The 17861-nt window shown below is 43.6% G+C and overlaps 1 protein-coding gene across 2 annotated transcripts in view; it reads left to right on the top strand.

The window, feature by feature from the left end:
* LOC138259801 (mucin-3A-like) overlaps positions 1 to 17861 on the top strand; it is a 397229-nt gene that overhangs the window by 173443 nt on the left and 205925 nt on the right. For both annotated transcript variants that reach the window (XM_069207692.1, XM_069207693.1), the window contains 2 exons: positions 12033 to 12181; positions 17396 to 17461. In XM_069207692.1, coding sequence (XP_069063793.1) covers positions 12033 to 12181; positions 17396 to 17461 — 215 coding nt within the window. The remainder of the gene's footprint in view (positions 1 to 12032; positions 12182 to 17395; positions 17462 to 17861) is intronic.

Raw genomic sequence — 17861 nt, 5'->3', positions numbered from 1 at the left:
GTGTTCTGAAGAAACTTTTCCTGGCCAACCTTGAACTCTTTATCACCCCCCCACCCCCTCCAACTCATAGGTCCCGTACTAGCACCTCAGCCAAAAAATTGCCGGGACCAGTGGTGCCTGTTTCAGGTATGTGGAGTGCACCGGCCACCAGGCCAGCCAGTGTGGCACGGAGCCACTGCCAGTCCCCCCTGTGAAGCACCAGAAGTTGGACAGTGCCCGGCGGGAGAGGGGGAAGACTCCTGCCAGCAAAGCCGCTCACAAGGGTCCCAGGGGTAGTGTCGACTCAGCTGTGACTCCTCCCAAGGTGGGGAAGGGCCAGAAGAAATTTCCAAAGTCTGGGAGGGGCAGCACAGCGGAGAAGACCGCCATCATCCCCGCTGCCCAGGAGGCCCCCGCCAACCCAATCGTCACTGGCCAGAAGGCCACCACCAGATTCACTGCCCAGGAGGCCAGCCCAATCGTCACTGGCCAGGAGGCCACCGACAGAGTCACTGCCCAGGAGGCCAGCCCCATCTTCACTGGCCAGGAGGCCACCGCCAGATTCACTGCCCAGGAGGCCAGCCCCATCGTCACTGGCCAGGAGGCCACCACCAGAGTCACTGCCCAGGAGGCCAGCCCCATCGTCACTGGCCAGGAGGGGCCCGCAAGCCACAGCCCAGCTGACCCATGAAGGACCGCCAGCCACAGGCCTCCTGGGCAATGAAGGACCGCCTTGGCAAGCACCGCTGAACAGGCCAGGGACCGCTGAACAAGGCAAAGGCCACCATGGCAAGCACCGCTGAACAGGCCAGGGACCACTGAACAAGGCAAAGACCGCCATGGAATGCACCGCTGAACAGGGAAAGCACAGCTGAACAGGTCAGAAACTGCCAACTCAAGCACCGCAGAACAGGGCACAGACCGCCATGGAAGGCACCGCTGAACATGGTAAGCACCGCTGAACAGGTCAGAAACTGCCAACTCAAGCACCGCCGAACAGGGCAAAGACCACCATGGAAGGCACCGCTGAACAGGGCAAGCACCGCTGAACAGGTCAGAAACTGCCAACGCAAGCACCGCCAAACAGAGCAAAGACGGCCAAGGCGAGCACAGCTAGCCCATTAGCGGCAGGGGCAGTGACGCAACTGGGACCGTCATGGGGTGAGTGCTGCACTCTGGGCACCAGTCCCCCTCCAGAACCAGTGGAGACATGCATCCACTCCATCTGTCCTGCACAGGATGAAGCACTCTGGGCACCAGTCCCCCTCCAGAACCAGTGGAGACATGCATCCACTCCGCCTGTCCTGCACAGGATGAAGCACTCTGGGCACCAGTCCCCCTCCAGAACCAGTGGAGACTGTTATCCACTTCAGAGACTGTGGCTTTGCACTCCCCAGGATGGTACAGTGGGCAAACCACCCACTTGTGAGACTTGAGAGACTGTGGCTTTGCACTCCCCAGGATACATCAATGGGCATGGAGCCCCCTCGTGGATCTGGCATGGTGCACTCATCCGGCTGAGGTGCCCCCCCATCCCTTCTCCCTGAGGTGCCTGTTGTATTTCTATCTGATGCCCCTGCAGTGTTCTCTCCATTTTGATCAGGTATCTAGTGTGGGCCTCGCCCATGCATTTTGGGCCCAGTGGTCCACAGACAATGAATGGTGCATTACCTGCACTACTAATCGTGGTGTATATTTTGTTTAATGTGTATATATATATATATATATGTATATATTTGGTTACTGTATTTTGATATATTACAATGGTTCAACTCATTTCCTTTTGTCTTTGCATTCTTCCGAGGGGGTTGGGGGTTGTTACTGTAATGTTTGGTTATGCATTGGTGTGTGTGTTGTAGTGGGTGAGGGTCGGGTGGGGATTGTGATGTTGGTTGTGTGTGTCCCTGTGTTTTTCCCTCCCCCACCCCTATGTCTTAGGTGCAGTACTCACCGTGGTCTTCGCCGCCTGCGTTGTTGATCCTCGTATAGGAGCAGGAAGACTATCGCAGGGAAAATATGGAGTTCTGGCTCCATGGTGTCGTCATTCCTCGTGGGGTGTGTAGAGGTGAGCGTTTTCCCTTTGAAATGGCTGTTTCCGCCATGTTTTTATATGCAGTGAATCCGCCCCGGAAAAGGTGGCGGATTGGCCTGTTGTAATACTGTGGGCGGTACATTGTCTTCCGCCTGTCTGTTGGCGGTGACCGCCGCGCTGTTTGTCTGTACCGCCATGGCGGTCTGAGTGTTAAAGTGGCTGTCTTTGTTGGCGGTTTCCGCCACGGTCATAATTCCATAATTTTTACCGCCGGCCTGTTGGCGGTTTTACCGCCGCTTTAACACCGACCGCCAGGGTTGTAATGACCACCTCTGTTTTTTGACAGCGTAGCCTGTATAGCAGGTCACGCTGTCAAAAACCAGGGATTTAATTTCTGTTCCCTGCATGCCTGTATGGGACAGAGATGCTTGCTTGATGAAGCAATGGCACTGCAAGGGAAGCCTTAAGGCTTAATATTTTAAAAAAATAACACAAATACATACATAAATAAGGACCGTGGGGGCAGTCTCAGAAAGCCCATAATGGGCTTAAAAAATAAATTAAAAAAAAGCCCTAGCTCAATGTGAATGTCGCAGACCTTCACACTTAGCTTTGGGGGTTCGAGTCTAGCAGGGCTCATTGCCCTCTTTTAAAAAAAAAATACATATTATAGTTTTTTTAAATAAGAAACACATTTTTTATTTTAAATCAAACACAAAAATCTCATTCTAAGTATATGGGATATCAAAGCCTAAAAAAACTATATCTTTCCCTCTCACTTTCTTTCTCTCTTTCTGTCTCTCTTTCAATTAATTTCTCCTACTCACAGACCAACTCAGACACTTACGTACCCACTCACAGACCCACTCAGACACTCACACATCAACTCACAGACCCACTCAGACACTCACTCACCCACTCACAGACCCATTGACACCCTCATGCACCCACTCACAGACCTGCGCACACACTGCGGTACCCACTAAAATACTGATGTGCGCACTCACAGTCTGACGACCACTTTCACCCCCATATGCACCCTCTCACACACATTCTCACACCAAGAGAAGCCACTGACAACTACTGCCACGCACGGCTAAAGGGCTGTGCACACAGTGGTTTGGGTGGTTAGGTAGCCCTATGGACAGGGTGCAGTGTATGGGTAAGGTAGGACATATACTAATGTGTATTATATGTCCTCACAGTGAAATACTGCCAAATTTGGTTTTCACTGTTGAAAGGCCTATCTCTCTCATAGGTTAACATGGGGGCTACCGTTAAATATGATTAAAGTGTATATCTCCTTTGGGAGCAGATAGACATGTGGAGTTTGGGGTCTCTGAACTCACAATTTAAAAATACATCTTTTAGTAAAGTTGGTTTTGAGATTGTGTGTTTGAAAATGCCACTTTTAGAAAGTGAGCATTTTCTTGCTGAAACCATTCTGTGACTCTGCCTGTTTGTGGATTCCCTGTCTTGGGTCAGTTTGACAGTTGGGTTTGTTTGCACCTCTCTCTAGACAGTGACACAAAGGGAGCTGGGGTGTAGCCTGCATATGCTGATGATCCATCTGTGCTAGGAGGGAGGGGAGGAATGGTCACTTACACCTGAAAGGGCTGTGCCTGCCCTCACACAATGCAGTCTCCAACCCCCTTGTGTGTGTCTGAGGCCTGGCTTGGACAAGGCAGGATCTCACAAACAAGAGAGACTTTCCATTGAAGTAGGCCTACTTCAAAGGCAGAATTGGGTATAAGAAGGCACCCAAACCATGAAAAATTAGATCACTTCTAGAAATCAAGTGGAACCTCTGCCTGGAGAAGAGCTGAAGACCTGAGGAGAAGTGCTGCCTTGCCTGTGCTTTGTGGAGCTATTCTGCAGTTGCTGCTTCTTCCTGTGCAAGGGGACAAAGACTGGACTTTGTTGTGCATTCCTGCTTGTAAGGAAATCTCCAAGGGCTTGTCCTGAGCTTGCCTCCTGTTGTTGAAGTCTCAGGGCCATCAAAGACTTCCCCTGCCAGCACCTGGACTCTCTGCTGAGACTTCTGCCATGCAAGGTTGTGCCCTATCGAGTTCCTGGGCCCTTGAAAGATGAAGCTGACAGACCAAGACTGAAAATCCACGCACAGACTGCCGTGAGGGGAAAATTTAGACGGACCTTCCGAGACGCGGCTCAGAAACAACACGCCGCCGGCTTCACGGCTGAAATCTACACTCCACCTGCATCGCGGCTGGAAGATCGGCGGACGCAGCTGAAGAAACGACGTGCAACACCCGCTGACGGAGGCTGCTAATGTCGCAAACCACTTAGCGAAGTTTTGCTGATACCGTGTGGCAGGACTTTTGACGCAAACCTCACTTGGTGCAGAATAACAACGCAAAGCCTGCCCAGACCCGAAGGTGCCTGTCCAGATCGAAGCATTGCTCTCCTGTGGAGAGGAACACGATGCACGCCGACCCGACTGGAGAAGGAACAACGCACAGTCTTGCTTGCGAGTGAGAAATCGACGCATTGCTGGCCTTTTCCGATGCACACTCACCTGTGTGGTGTTATTTTGACACAACCCAGGTACTTTTTCATGCTAACAGCATTAGCACCGTTCACTTAAGGATTTAAGACTTTTTTTGCTTTTTAATTCATAACTTGACTTGTGTATGTTGGATTATTGTTGTTTTGGTCTTGTCTTGTTTAGATAAATATTACCTATTTTTCTAAACCTGTGTTGTGTCATTTTGTAGTGTTTTTACTAAGGTACTGTGTGTGTTGGTACAATTACTTTACACCTGGACTCTGAAGTTAAGTCTGCCTGCTCGTGCCAAGCTACCAGGTGGGTGAGCGGGGGTTAGCTGAGGGTGATTCTCCTTTACCCTGACTAGAGTCAGGGTCCTTGCTTGGACAGGGGGTAACCTGACTGCCAACCAAAGACCCCATTTCTAACACCAGCAGTTAACATGGTAGTGCCATGTAGACCTAGGGTGTGGTGTAGGTGGCTGGCAAGCTTGTAAAGATAACTTGTGAATAGACCCAGGTGGACAGATGTTTAAACCACAGGACCTGCATGTGAAATAGGCCCTTCTAAGGCCCACTTATGAGAGCACTAGGGTAGTGGAGAGACTCTAAGATTATGGATATCAAGGGAGGTATAAACTAACTTGCAGGACCCAGAAGTGACAGAAAAACTGGCCCCTGGCACCGTCCATGCATGGATGGGCGCAGATGGGCATGCCTTTGGCGTGCCATAGGCGTATCCATGACACAGCCTTCATTAAGTAGCCAGGGAGCTCTAACAGACTCTTTCTGGCTCAACTTCCAATTGGTTCCCCTTGAGCCATTCGGTGTATAGCAAATAAGCAAAAGGAAGAGGCAGTATGAGCACAGACAATGTCACAAATAGTTGAAATTATTAAAAAGATTAAAAGATTCACAAATGTGGCAGAAAATGCAGTGCAGCAAACTAAAGTGGAGTCAAGCAGCAGCAGAAGTAATGAGGCCAGCCTGTCCACACCATAGCCTTCATTAGGTAACCAGGGAGCTCTAACAGGCTCCTTCCGGCTCACCTTCCGATTGGTTCCTCCTGAGCCAATCAGTGTGTAGTAAATAAGCAACAGGAAGAGGCTTCAGGCAGCTTGGGCACAGACACTCTCACAAATAGTTGAAATTGTTAAAAAGATTCACAAGTGTGGTGGCAAACTAAAATGCAGTGCAACAAACTAAAGTGCCGTAAAGCGGCAGTGGGAATAATCACTACAATCAGCATTTCACTATCTACAATCATCATTTGCCTCTTGACATCTCTTCAGACAGAGAACGGTTCCTCCAGATGCACAAGCCCCATTAGGTAAACAAGTACCTACTACACTCACCCATTACCCTGTGAATAGCTCTTCATGGACAGCCCACTTGCTCCAGATGCTAAAACTTCTTAGGGTGCCTAATGTGCCACTATTCACAGCCTTCACCCTGTAAACCATTGTTTTACAACTAGAAAAAAATGTAATAGTTCCACTGTTTGAATGAGCAGACACACCTTGTGCAGACTTCTACTAATGCAGGCACACTTCCATTGAACTTCAACAGTGACTTTGTTCTGATTAGGATAGTTTTCTGCAGAAAGTAATCCCTTTCTAAAATAAAACCAGCATTTAAGACTCTTTCCTCTATGTACATACAAGAGGGAAAACAAACGGAAAAAAATAATTCTCTGTAATTCCAGGCACAAAGCGGTGGAGAACATTAATAACAAATCCATGTCTACAAGTAAATGTAGATATGGATTTGCACTAAAATCCATCTGTGGATGTATGGAAAGTCCTGTGCAACACCCCAGGAACATCCCCTTGAAGCAAAGTAATGCAGGGTAGTGCATTCCAGTGCATTGAATTACTATTGGTTATAAACTAACAGAAACAAAATATTTTGAGTTTGTTCATAAGTACAAACTCAGATTTTGTATTGAGTTTGCAAAAAAGTAGTGCAGAGCTGATGCAAAACATTTATAAATGTAAAACAAATGTATTTTTCAAATCAAATCAAATGTATTGTTAGAAGTGTTTGGGTTTTATTTGCACTTATAGCAATTGTTTACCTTTTATTAACATGTATAGACTGCTGCAGCAGACTATTATAATATTGGAAAATAAAGATATTCACATGACAGATAACATTACATGCTTCTATTTGTAAACCAGTAAAGGTGGTTTATTTTTCTAGCGATTTTCTACTTTTTGTATTTATGTTTTTATTTGGGTTCAATGCAAAAAACACACAAAAGGGGCAGAGAAACTTAGGATGAGAACAAAAAAACTAGTTATTGTTGCCTATTTGTGCTCCTTCACCATTTTGTCACCAATACTGGTGCTCTGCTTTCCACTATAAACAACCTTGGAGCTCTACTGACAAAAGTGGTTGTGTCTGCATATGCCAGTTCCAGGTCAGAGTGCTCTTGGGTCAACTGTTGCAGCACTGAGTCACTTGGCCCTAGTGAGGCACCTGATGTGGAAGTGGGGACCTCAGTATCAGGCTGCTGTTGCTCTACATGAGTTTGGCGAATGGGATGCATTACCCTCATGTGTCTCCACATTCCTCTGTTACTGTAGATATATTTTATTGTAGCCTTGAGAAAACACTTCCTTGCATATACTGCAAGTAACAGCATGTGATGAGATCTTCTTTTACTCTTCTGGTATTGTAAAAAATTGGCAGACCAAAGATTCTTTGATTGCCTGTCAAGAAGTCTCCTCCTACTCCTAGAACTCCTGCTCATAACCTAATGGCATGCTGAACCACAGAATAAAAAAGTCAAAAATACAGTAGTAGACAATAGGAGTTGTCACATCCAAGTGCAAACTTCAAATGAGAGTAACATTGAGGAAACTTAGTATAAATGAGACAAGACATTGATTGTAAATAATCAGATGTCTTTCAGGCATGCAACATCCCTCCCGAATGCCTCTCACAGAACTCTCATGTGTGAGCCTCTTGTAAGATTGTAAGAGATAAATCATGGCAATTTCTACACAAAAAGCATCGAGGGATCCTCATTAACTGACCGAGTTATAAAATCTCTAGGATCAAACATAAATAAAAAGTACTCTTTCATACTAACCACATTTTTAAAATGATTCAATACTCTTGAGGGACTCCCATGGAACACAGAAAATTAAGTAGAACACAATTTCTGTGGGGGGGCTTCCATTGGCTGAGAGACACTTTTGAGAGTCCTGCAGGGGCATAGAAAGTGGAAAAAATAGATGCAGTTGAAAACACACACTAACTATTAAAATCGAAGGCTACTCTTGAAAATGGACTCCAAAATCTAAAAGAAAAATTATCAATGTTGATTATTTTGAGCATTAACATTTTTGTTAGGTTAAAATAAATTAGAAATTCACTAAAACTGCCAAATTCTTAAGTAAGATAATAGTTAGGTACACAAAAAGGCCACAACTGATGTGAAAAAAAGAAATCCACTGAAACAAACGTTAGAGCAAAGTTATAGTTAGGTCACAGCATCAGTCAAAACATGATGCTTTAAACTGGAACAACCACTGAAATTTCCCAGCCACAGTTCAGAGACCTAACTATAACATGCATAACCTCCACGTACTGCTTATGACCTCACATATTACATTACTTGTGAAATGTTCAGTGACATCATTGGTGATATGACTAATTACATCACTGCAACACAATTTCATACCAGTTACAACACAGCAAACGTTTTATATATGACCCCTTGCAAGTAACACTACATTGGCTTGACATCCATAGTGTAAGGATTAGTGATCAAAAAAGCAATTTCAAGTTTCTAAAAAAGACACATGTACGACAAATTACCTTGAACTATGACACAGTAAATACAACTTAATATGGGTAATACTTGAAAACTAGAAGCCAAACTGAACTACTTTAAAAAAAAGCATTTTTTTACTCACTGAATAGAAATGGGTGTATTGATTGGGCACCCAATGAACTAATCAAAACAACTACTTTCCTTGTAAACAACTTGGATCTCAGTGAATTCTAGAATAATTGATAAACCTGTCTATGATTAGACCCAGCAGATTGAAATTCATGATTTTATAGTGCCAATTATTATTCCATAGTTTCAGACTGAAGATTACAATTTTCCTTGCACCCAGAATAACAGACTGTACAAAGGCGCATATTTATAATCCCCAAGTGCCACCTTGCACCACATCAGCATCCTAATATTTTATGTTCATGTGGCCCAATGAGGCTGAAATCCCTGCAACGTACTTTCAGAGTGGCGCAATGCATGCATTGCGCCACTCTGTAACCCTTTGCGCTGCATTATGCCTGCGTCAAGCATAATGTATGCAAAGGGGGTGTTCTCCCATTAGAGGGGCTTAAAAAAATTGCTGAGGGAAATCTCATAGATTTCCTTGCACCATTATTTATGGCACTTTTAACGCCTGCTCAGAGCAGGGATTAAAGGGGGGCTTCTATTATTTAGAATGGGCCCCTATGTACTCGGAAAGAGTAGCGCCAACATACAACACTATTGCCCCCTACCCTGCGCCATGGTGCACCGTATTTTAAACATGGTGCACCATGGCAGTAAGTGCAATAGCGTCAACATTTTTTACGCTATTGATGTACTGTGCAGGATTAGTGCCAACATTTTGGAGCTAATCCTGCAGAGTACATAGGGGCCCATTGAAAACAATGGTACGCTCCCTTTTAACGCCTGCTCTGTGCAGGGGTTAAAAATAGCCGCTACAAATGGCACAGTGGAATCTCTTAGGGAACGCCCCCTTAGCATACATTATACCTGTCGTGGTATAATGTGGTGCAAGGGGTTACAAAGTGATGCAATGCATGCATTTCTCCACTTTGTAAATACGGCACATCAAATTTGGCCTCGATGGGCCACATTAGTGTCATAAAAATGACTCTAATTTGGTGCAAGGAGGAGCTAGCCCCGTTAAATCTGGGTCATTGTGTTTAAGCCGGGTTATTGTGTAGAAACTGTGATATACGAGGAGGCTTAATTTTTGCTCAATCCCCGGATAAGCGTTTCATTTGCCACAAAAATATTTATGATGATATGGACTATCAAACACATTGCTTTGGGTGCAATGGCATAATGTGTGATACTCAGAGCTTACGTACATACACGCACATGTGATGTGTCGCACTCCAAGTCTGTTTGGGTCTATTATATACAGCCCTGGAGCACAACACAGTGTCACTTGAGGTCAGTTGGTCTGGACCCCCTCTCAACAAGGTGAGAACACGATGCTCCCCGCCATAAGGGCCTCCCATTAAAGTCTTCCTGCTGCATTGATACCTTTTCATTCCAATACAGAAGTAAATGCTTTACTTTCAGAGTTTGACTACAGAAGGTTACCACAGTGCTACCTTCATGGGATCCCCCCTCAAATAATAGGGTAAGAAAAGCACATAACTGCAATGATGACTTTTAGTCATAGTATGTGTGATACATTTGGGGTGTGGTTGTACTCGCATGAATTTGCAGTGGGTGTTTCTAGTTTTCACTTTACACACTAATGAGTAATGGAAACATATAAATTGACAACCATTCTTACCTTCATGTTCTGTTTTCCTTATTGTTATTGCATGCATGTGTTAAATCGAATTTTAACAAATGTCGAACCGCCAATATACAGTTTTAATCTGTCCTGTATGACATTTGGGCCAGAATCTTACACATTCCTTAGACATGTTTTAGGTGCAGTATATATAGGATTGCATAATATAGCACAGAGATCCAGGTCCTGAAAAATGTCGTTGACCTTGTATGATGTTCAGATTTATGACAGAAAAATGTAGATCACAGGAAATGAAGATCATTGATCATCGTCTATATGTTCCAAAGTTATGCCTTTATCACAGGAAATTCGAATAAAGTTTTTCACGATTCATATCTAGGTAATTTTAATATCTTTTTCTGGTGTATTCCATTGTCTGTTTGTGCGCTATTTGTGCTTAACTCGTCAAATAGATCTCCATCAAGGGCTCCTAGTGAATGGCGCCCATCCGCACCACCAATGATGGTGGCCGTGTGAGGCGGAATTCAGTAATGAAGCTTGCATCTTAAGTGGATGAGGGTTTGCATTTGTTTAAAAAAACTACAACCAGGTATATGAGGTTTGAGCTTTCTCGATTTGCCCTAATTGAATATTGTAGTCCTAACCTATGCAAAAATTCGCAAAAAAGTAACGTTTTTATAGGATAATTCTCGTACAATTCAACAACAAACATTAGGTCTTGCATGTGTTTTCATACAAAATCTACTTTTTTGCATGTATTTTGGCTCACTATTGTTTTCTTTTTAAAATGTTGCCAAGTTATTGAAGTTGATACATTTTTATAATATACTCCACGAAGTTGGTGAAATGCATCTTTGGACATCTCTACCACCAGGTGGTATAGATTTACTAATGTGATCATCTAGTGTGGAATTTCCAATACTTCTATACAGTATACATGTCGCCCGGAAGAACAAGAAGAATAGAAACACCATATGCCATATATGGATATAAATAACTAGTGTTAATTGAAATGGACAATCAGGAAATTACAGGAACTTTGGGTTGGATAGCCCGTTACGTACAAGAACAATGCATTAGGTTGTCGAGGAACTAAAGGCACACCATCTTAGATTGGGCAGGAAATGACGGTTTAATTAGGTTGTCCAGTAACTGCATAAAAGCTGGATTGGAACGCCACAACGTGTAGAAATGTTGCATTAGGTTGTCAGGAAAGGGCAGGAATTTAGGATTAGGTTGTCCAGAAACTTCAAGAATGTTGGGTAAATTAGTCTGGAAAATACATGGACGTTGGATTACATTTTTGAGAAAGTGAAAGAAGGTTGCACTTATAGAGCAATAATGAGCCACATTAAGGGGCAGACTTATGGAAAGTGGCGCTCATCCGGGCATAGCACCGCTTTCCCTGCACCTCTTAGCGCTCCCTACCGCCACCATGTGTATGCCATATTTAAAATAGGGTGCATCATGGCGCAGGGTAGGGGGCAATAGCGCCATTTTTCATGACGCTATCGATGTACTCTGCAGCAGTAGTGCCAAAATATCGGCGCTACTGCTCCAGAGTACATAGGGGCTCATTATAAAGAATGGAAGCCCCCTTTTAATGCCTACTCTGAGCAGGCATTAAAAGTGCTGTACAAACTAACGCCAGGAAATCTCTTAGATTTCCTTGCGCCATTTGTTTGGCCACCCTAATGGTGGAACGCCCCCTTTGCATACATTATGCCTGGCGCAGGCATAATGTAGTGCAAAGGGTTACTAAGTGGCACGTGCATGCATTTATTCAGGATTTTGGCATTGTTGGGCCACAAACAAATTATGTTAATGTGGCCCAAGGTGATACTATGGGCTTATAAATATGCCCTAAATTCTTAAAATCTCTGAGTGGCGCATATGTACAACTTGTTACGAGCAGCATCAAATGACATGGTTATGGCAGATACTCCCATGTCTAACCTTCCTTAATGCAGTTCTTCATTTTCTTTCAGCAATGGTAGCATTGTGGTAAATCACAGCGTGATAATTGCTTTGAATTATTCATTGGACCTCACACAAGCTTATAATGACACTTTCAACCAGCTGCAGGAGGCCATGAACAATGCTCCTCAGTTCCGAATACCCTGCAATAAATTCAGAAGTAAGTATTGGCAGTGATATAATTCTCAACAAAGCAAGGTTTTTTTTCTCGTTAGGCTGATTTTCTTGTTGAACTAAGCCTATCCTAAATGCAATTGATGTTATTGCTGTTAACAACAGTCGTTTTTTTGTACTTCGTATGGATAAGTACATTTGTAAACTCTGCCTGTGTGTAAGGTCCAGAGACATTTAGAATGTGTGTGTCTAGGGGGACATGGGGGTTGGGGAAGCTTGAAATCCATTATCAAAGTCTGTGCCAGGAGTTTTGGGGGTCCAGGCGAAAGGGAAGATGTGAAGCCCGTGTGATTTGCTTGTGACACAATGGAAAGCGACATGACAAGACTACTAATTTTCTTTGGCCTTACTGAAATTTCCTAGTTTGGATATCATTAACATGCATAAAAGATGCATACCCCAATGAAATGCATTTATCTTTTTTTAAACTGTATTAAGTGAATTTCAACGGAAAAGCTAGGCACAGGTTGTTTCCGGGTTCATGCATGATAAACATTCTGCAGCAAAAACGTTTGCAGTGGGTGTTTCTAATTTTATTTTTACACACTAATGAGTAATGTAACATATAAATTGACAACCATACTTACCTACATGTTTTCTTTATCTTATTGGTATTACTTGCATGTGTTAAATAGAATTTTAACTAACGCCAGTAACGAACGACAGCCAGTATACAGTTTGAATGTGTCCTGGTTGGTGTATGGTACAAATTCTGCAGCACTGCGGTGAATTAATTGAGTGGCATTCCTATACTATCAGTGACACAACAGGGTATAGCATAATCAAGTTGAGCTCAAATACATTCGCTTTTTCATTTTTATTTGAACGCTTTATAGATCATAGGTGAAAAAAGGTCAGCAGAGTTCTGTAGAAACAAAGCAAAACATGTATTGTAGAAAGGTGCTTCAAGACTATTGAGGAACAGCTCAGCTTCTTAGATAGAAACTGGAACTTGACCTCTTACATATCCTCAGTGAATTGGTCTTATACTCTTGGTGCCATTAAGACGTTGTTGCATCACATTGCTTCACGGATGTTACTAAAGGGTTCCTTGCTGTGGTGGTTAACTAAGGGAGGATTGCTGTGACAGACTAACTATGGAGAACACATTATGGGTGGCAGCAACTGGGACTCAAAATATGGAGTTAGATTTTGCTTATAGGGGCTTAGCAGAGAGCTGCAATAGGTCTGCCACACCTAGTGGCTTGCATTAGAAGACAGGGGTCACAAAGGTGCTATTCCCTGCAGCATTCTTGAAGAAGGCACTGAGGATGCATTATTATACAGTTTGTTTTGGACACCGTGCCTATTGCTACAAACACAATATACATCTTAAGCATAGCTCATGGTCTATGAGGCTCTTTGTACAACCTTGCACTTAAAACAAAACATGCTAAAATTTACAATTACCAGTGTAACATATAATTAGTAGCAGTTGGGTGTCACTCAAAATGACAAACATATAATGTAGAGATGCTACACGTAAACGCACAACAAATGCAGAAATGGCAGACATAGGCAAGGGAGTAGCCAGAAAATTAAAATACACCCGCCCCCATTTTCAACCAAAGTTCTTATGGCATCAAGCAAGCGAAGCAAGTCCCTAGAAGATCTCTCTCATCTCTTTCATTCAAGCATTTATCCATTCAACCTTTAATCCCTCCATCCACCCACTGATATCCACCATTTCACCTTTATAATCTGTCATTCATTAATTCTTTCATCCATCATTCAGACTTTAACCATTCTGTCCATCTGTGTGCCCATCTATATCCAAATCCACCCAGCCATGTCCAATTTATCCATCAAACCTAGCCATCCATCCATCCATCAACCTACCTATCATCCATTCATCCATCCATCACTTCACTCATCCTCACCTCTATCCACTTTCTCACTGTTCGAACCATCCAGCCACCCATCCTTTCAAACATCCATCCATACTATCACTCATCCATCCGTCCAGACTTTTACTCCATCTTTTCCTCAATCCATCCATCCATTTGCCTTTTCATCCATTCACTTGCTCCATGCACTCATCTCTCCATCCATTCACCCGTTCACTCATCCTTCATTCTTTCTTCCATCCCCCTTTCACTCATCTATCCATTCTTTTATGCATCCACCTTTACATCAGTCCTTTCACTCACCCATCCATACTGTCACTCATCTATCCATCCTTTCACTCATCCATCCATTCTTTCATTCCATCCAACCATCCACTCTTTCACTCATCCACCCATTTACCCTTTCACTTATCTGTCCATCCTTTTGCTCTATCCATGCATTCTTTCTTTCTGTCCATCCATGCTCCATTTCACTCAACCATCTTTCTACTCTTTCACTCAGCTATCCATCCTTGCACTAATCCATCCACCCTCCATCCATCTACTCTTCCATCCATAATTTACCCTTTCACTCATCCATCTTTTCATTTTAATTCCATCCATCCTTCCGCCTTTTCAGTCACCCATCCATCTACCGTTTCACTTATCCCTCTATCCTTTTGGTCATCTATCCTTTCATTCTGTCCATCCATCCTCCCTTTCACTCATCTATCCATCTATCCTTTCACTCAGCTAGCCATCCTTTCATTGTTCCATCCACCCATCTACTCATCCACCCATCGTTTACTCTTTCAGTCATCCATCATTCCACTCACGCATCCATCCACACATCCATCCATCCTTTAACTCACTCACCCATCCACTCTTTCACTTATCCATCCATTCCCTCCTTCACTCATCCATCTATCCATCCTTCCACTTATCCATCTTTACACCTACCCTTTTACTTATCTGTCCATCCATTCAGCATTTCACTCATCCATCCCTCATTTCACTTATCCATCTACCCTTTCACTCCATCCATCCTGCCGTTCACTGATTTGTCTATCCACCACTTCACTTAGTCATCCATCCTTTCACTCATTCAGCCACACTTCCACCCATCCATCCCACCTATGGTTCCTTTTTTGCAGTTTTATATAGCACAAACTCAGCCTGGGTCTTTGGAGCAATTTACACATGTACCAATACCATTACAAGAGGTCATATTGTTTTTTGAGGCATGGGGAGACTTAATGATTTGCCTAGAATCACAGGAATACTGCTCTGTCACTCTTTTCTGGCTACTCCAACCTCCCCCAACCCATCTCTCCTCACCTGATAATGTCTGGGTGGTCTTTGGAACAAAGGGGCCCTTTTGTTGTCTAGCAACGCAAAACAGAAAGGGTAAGCAAGGCTCCAGCACACGGTTTTGAGAGGTGGTGCCCACCCATGATGTTGTGAGCCAGCATAACTGTTGGCTTTGCTGCTGCCTACTTCCTTACCAACTGTTTGCCTTCTTCTGCCTTTGCACCCCAAAGAATGTCACCACACCCTCGAACGAGGGACGCCAAGACACCTTCCTTTAGTAATACATTTCTGATGTAATCGGATGGGGATGAGCGATGAGGCACTGGAGTAGCAGGCTGACTAATAGTGCGATTAGGGTCTCCCGAAGAGTTGGGGCCTCCTGTGCAACAGAGCTTAGGGGTCTGTGTTAACGCCCTGCCTTTGTGCTGCTCAATATTGCAGAGACACACACATCAAAATGAAGGCATTGGAGGGACCTGCTCAATTGTATGGCACATGAAATACACTGGCCACTTAGGGCCAGACTTACTAAGATTTTGAGCAGGAGTTGTGACACTTTTTTCGCATAGCTCCAATGCAAAATCCTGTTTGGGATTTACAAAGTCACACAAAGCCTGATTTGCATGGCGCTAGGCAGACAAGGGTGCGCAAGTGCATGGAGAGAACTGAACTGTATCATATCTTTGTAAATATGGCATTTAGCTCTCTCCCATTTACATAATGCAGGGCAGCAGCTTGCCTTCCTAAGGCCTTGGTGTGTTCCTGAGTAGACATTTGGGAGGAATAAAAGTGACACATGGGCCTACCTCAGACCCCACCCCACAGACTACACTCTTGGGGAGAGGCTCCCACCCTCTTCCAAAGGCAGACCCGTCATTCTAGCAGAGACTGTGCTTTCAGAAACTGCAATGGGGTATCACACTTTTCCCTTCACATTCTCTCCTCAAGAAAAACAGCTTGGTTTTCCAGTGGAAAAACTAGAAATATCCATCAGACCTTAGATCTTACACCAATGACTGGAGGAAGCTCCCCCTGGAAAGGATCAGAGTGTGTGCCCTGTTGTTAGCAAAGGACACAGAGGCCATATATCATGGGAAGACTGTGGGTTAGGACGCAAAAAACAAAGAGGCAAAATCAGGGCTACCACTGTATCAGATGAATGGCGTCCACATTTTTCACCTTTGATACAAGAGTTCTGCTGAGGGTAACTGAGACCGAGGTAGAGCTACTTTTGGAATGACATGTCACTGACTTTATTGAGACTTAGGGGCATATTTAAGAAAAATGGTGCTGCACACAGTGCAGCGCCTCTTTTCTTGTGCCCCCATAACACCACCATGTGTGTATTTAAAATACAGCGCACCATGGCGGTAGTTGGGGGACTACCAACAGAACTTTTGATGCTAGTCTGGCGCTTTGCAGGATTAGTGTAAATAATTCTGCAGCGAATCCTGCAAAGCACCCAGAGGCCCATTGTAAGCAATGGAAGCCTCCTTTTAACTCCTGCTCTGAGCAGGTGTTAAAAGTGCAGAAAGAAATGGTTCAAGGAAATCACTTAGATTTCCTTGAGACATTTTTTGTCCCCCTTAACGGGGGAATGACCCCTTTGCATACATAATGTAGAACAAAGGGTTACAAAGGGTTACAAAGTGGCGCAGAGCATGCATTGCGCTACTTCGTAAATATGGCATTTTTTACCTCTTTAGGCCACATTTGCATAAAAAAATGACGCAAATGTGGTGCAAGGAGGCTCAAGGGGCTATTAAATATGCTCATTGGAGTCCCTTCATTTTCCATCCATCGTCATTGAGCGTTGTTCAGTATCTTTCTGATGTTATTTGAGATTTTGAGTACTCCCGGTGTAAATAAAGATGTCAGTCCCTTTGCAGAAGACCCAAGCAGCATTCCATATCTGGGAACTGTTACAGTTTATGCAAGGGCACACTAGCTCCAGTATGGGACACTACAGTGAAACATATTATTCCTTTTTGAAAATCACGTTCTGTTGCAATTTAAACAAGGAAAATAATCACAGAGTCTTTTCTCTCCCTTTTTTCATTTAGGTGGGATGTGTTTCAATTCCTCTTTCACCAAGATAAGCGCTAGTGATGTGCCAATCAAATCTGGAGGTAAGGAACTCATGAAAAAAGTCTCAACTATTTCAGTCACAATGGAGTCTGGTTCTATTACATAATGAAAATTGTCTCGCCATCGAAAAGTAATAAGTAACTCAAAGAAAGCAAACTCCACCAGCTCACTGTAGTGGGATAATACCGGAATATTAATTAATCTATATTGTGCCAGGCAAATATCACAGCAAAATATTGCTTACCAAAATATCAAGGAGGTAAGCATATCTAGGTACAGGTTACTACATTAAACTCCACATATGCACTTTAACTATATACATCTTCAAGTTACATAGATGTACAGTTAAGAATAGTATCCATATACTGACCTATATATAATCACTTTAATAATAATCTGGTTATCTGTATTTTGGCTATGATATACCTGTAGTGTAATCAT

This window comes from Pleurodeles waltl, chromosome 9, assembly GCF_031143425.1.
Source record: "Pleurodeles waltl isolate 20211129_DDA chromosome 9, aPleWal1.hap1.20221129, whole genome shotgun sequence".
NCBI lineage: Eukaryota > Metazoa > Chordata > Amphibia > Caudata > Salamandridae > Pleurodeles > Pleurodeles waltl.
Note: the sequence above shows the minus strand (reverse complement) of the source record. Positions and strands in the feature narration are given on the sequence as shown.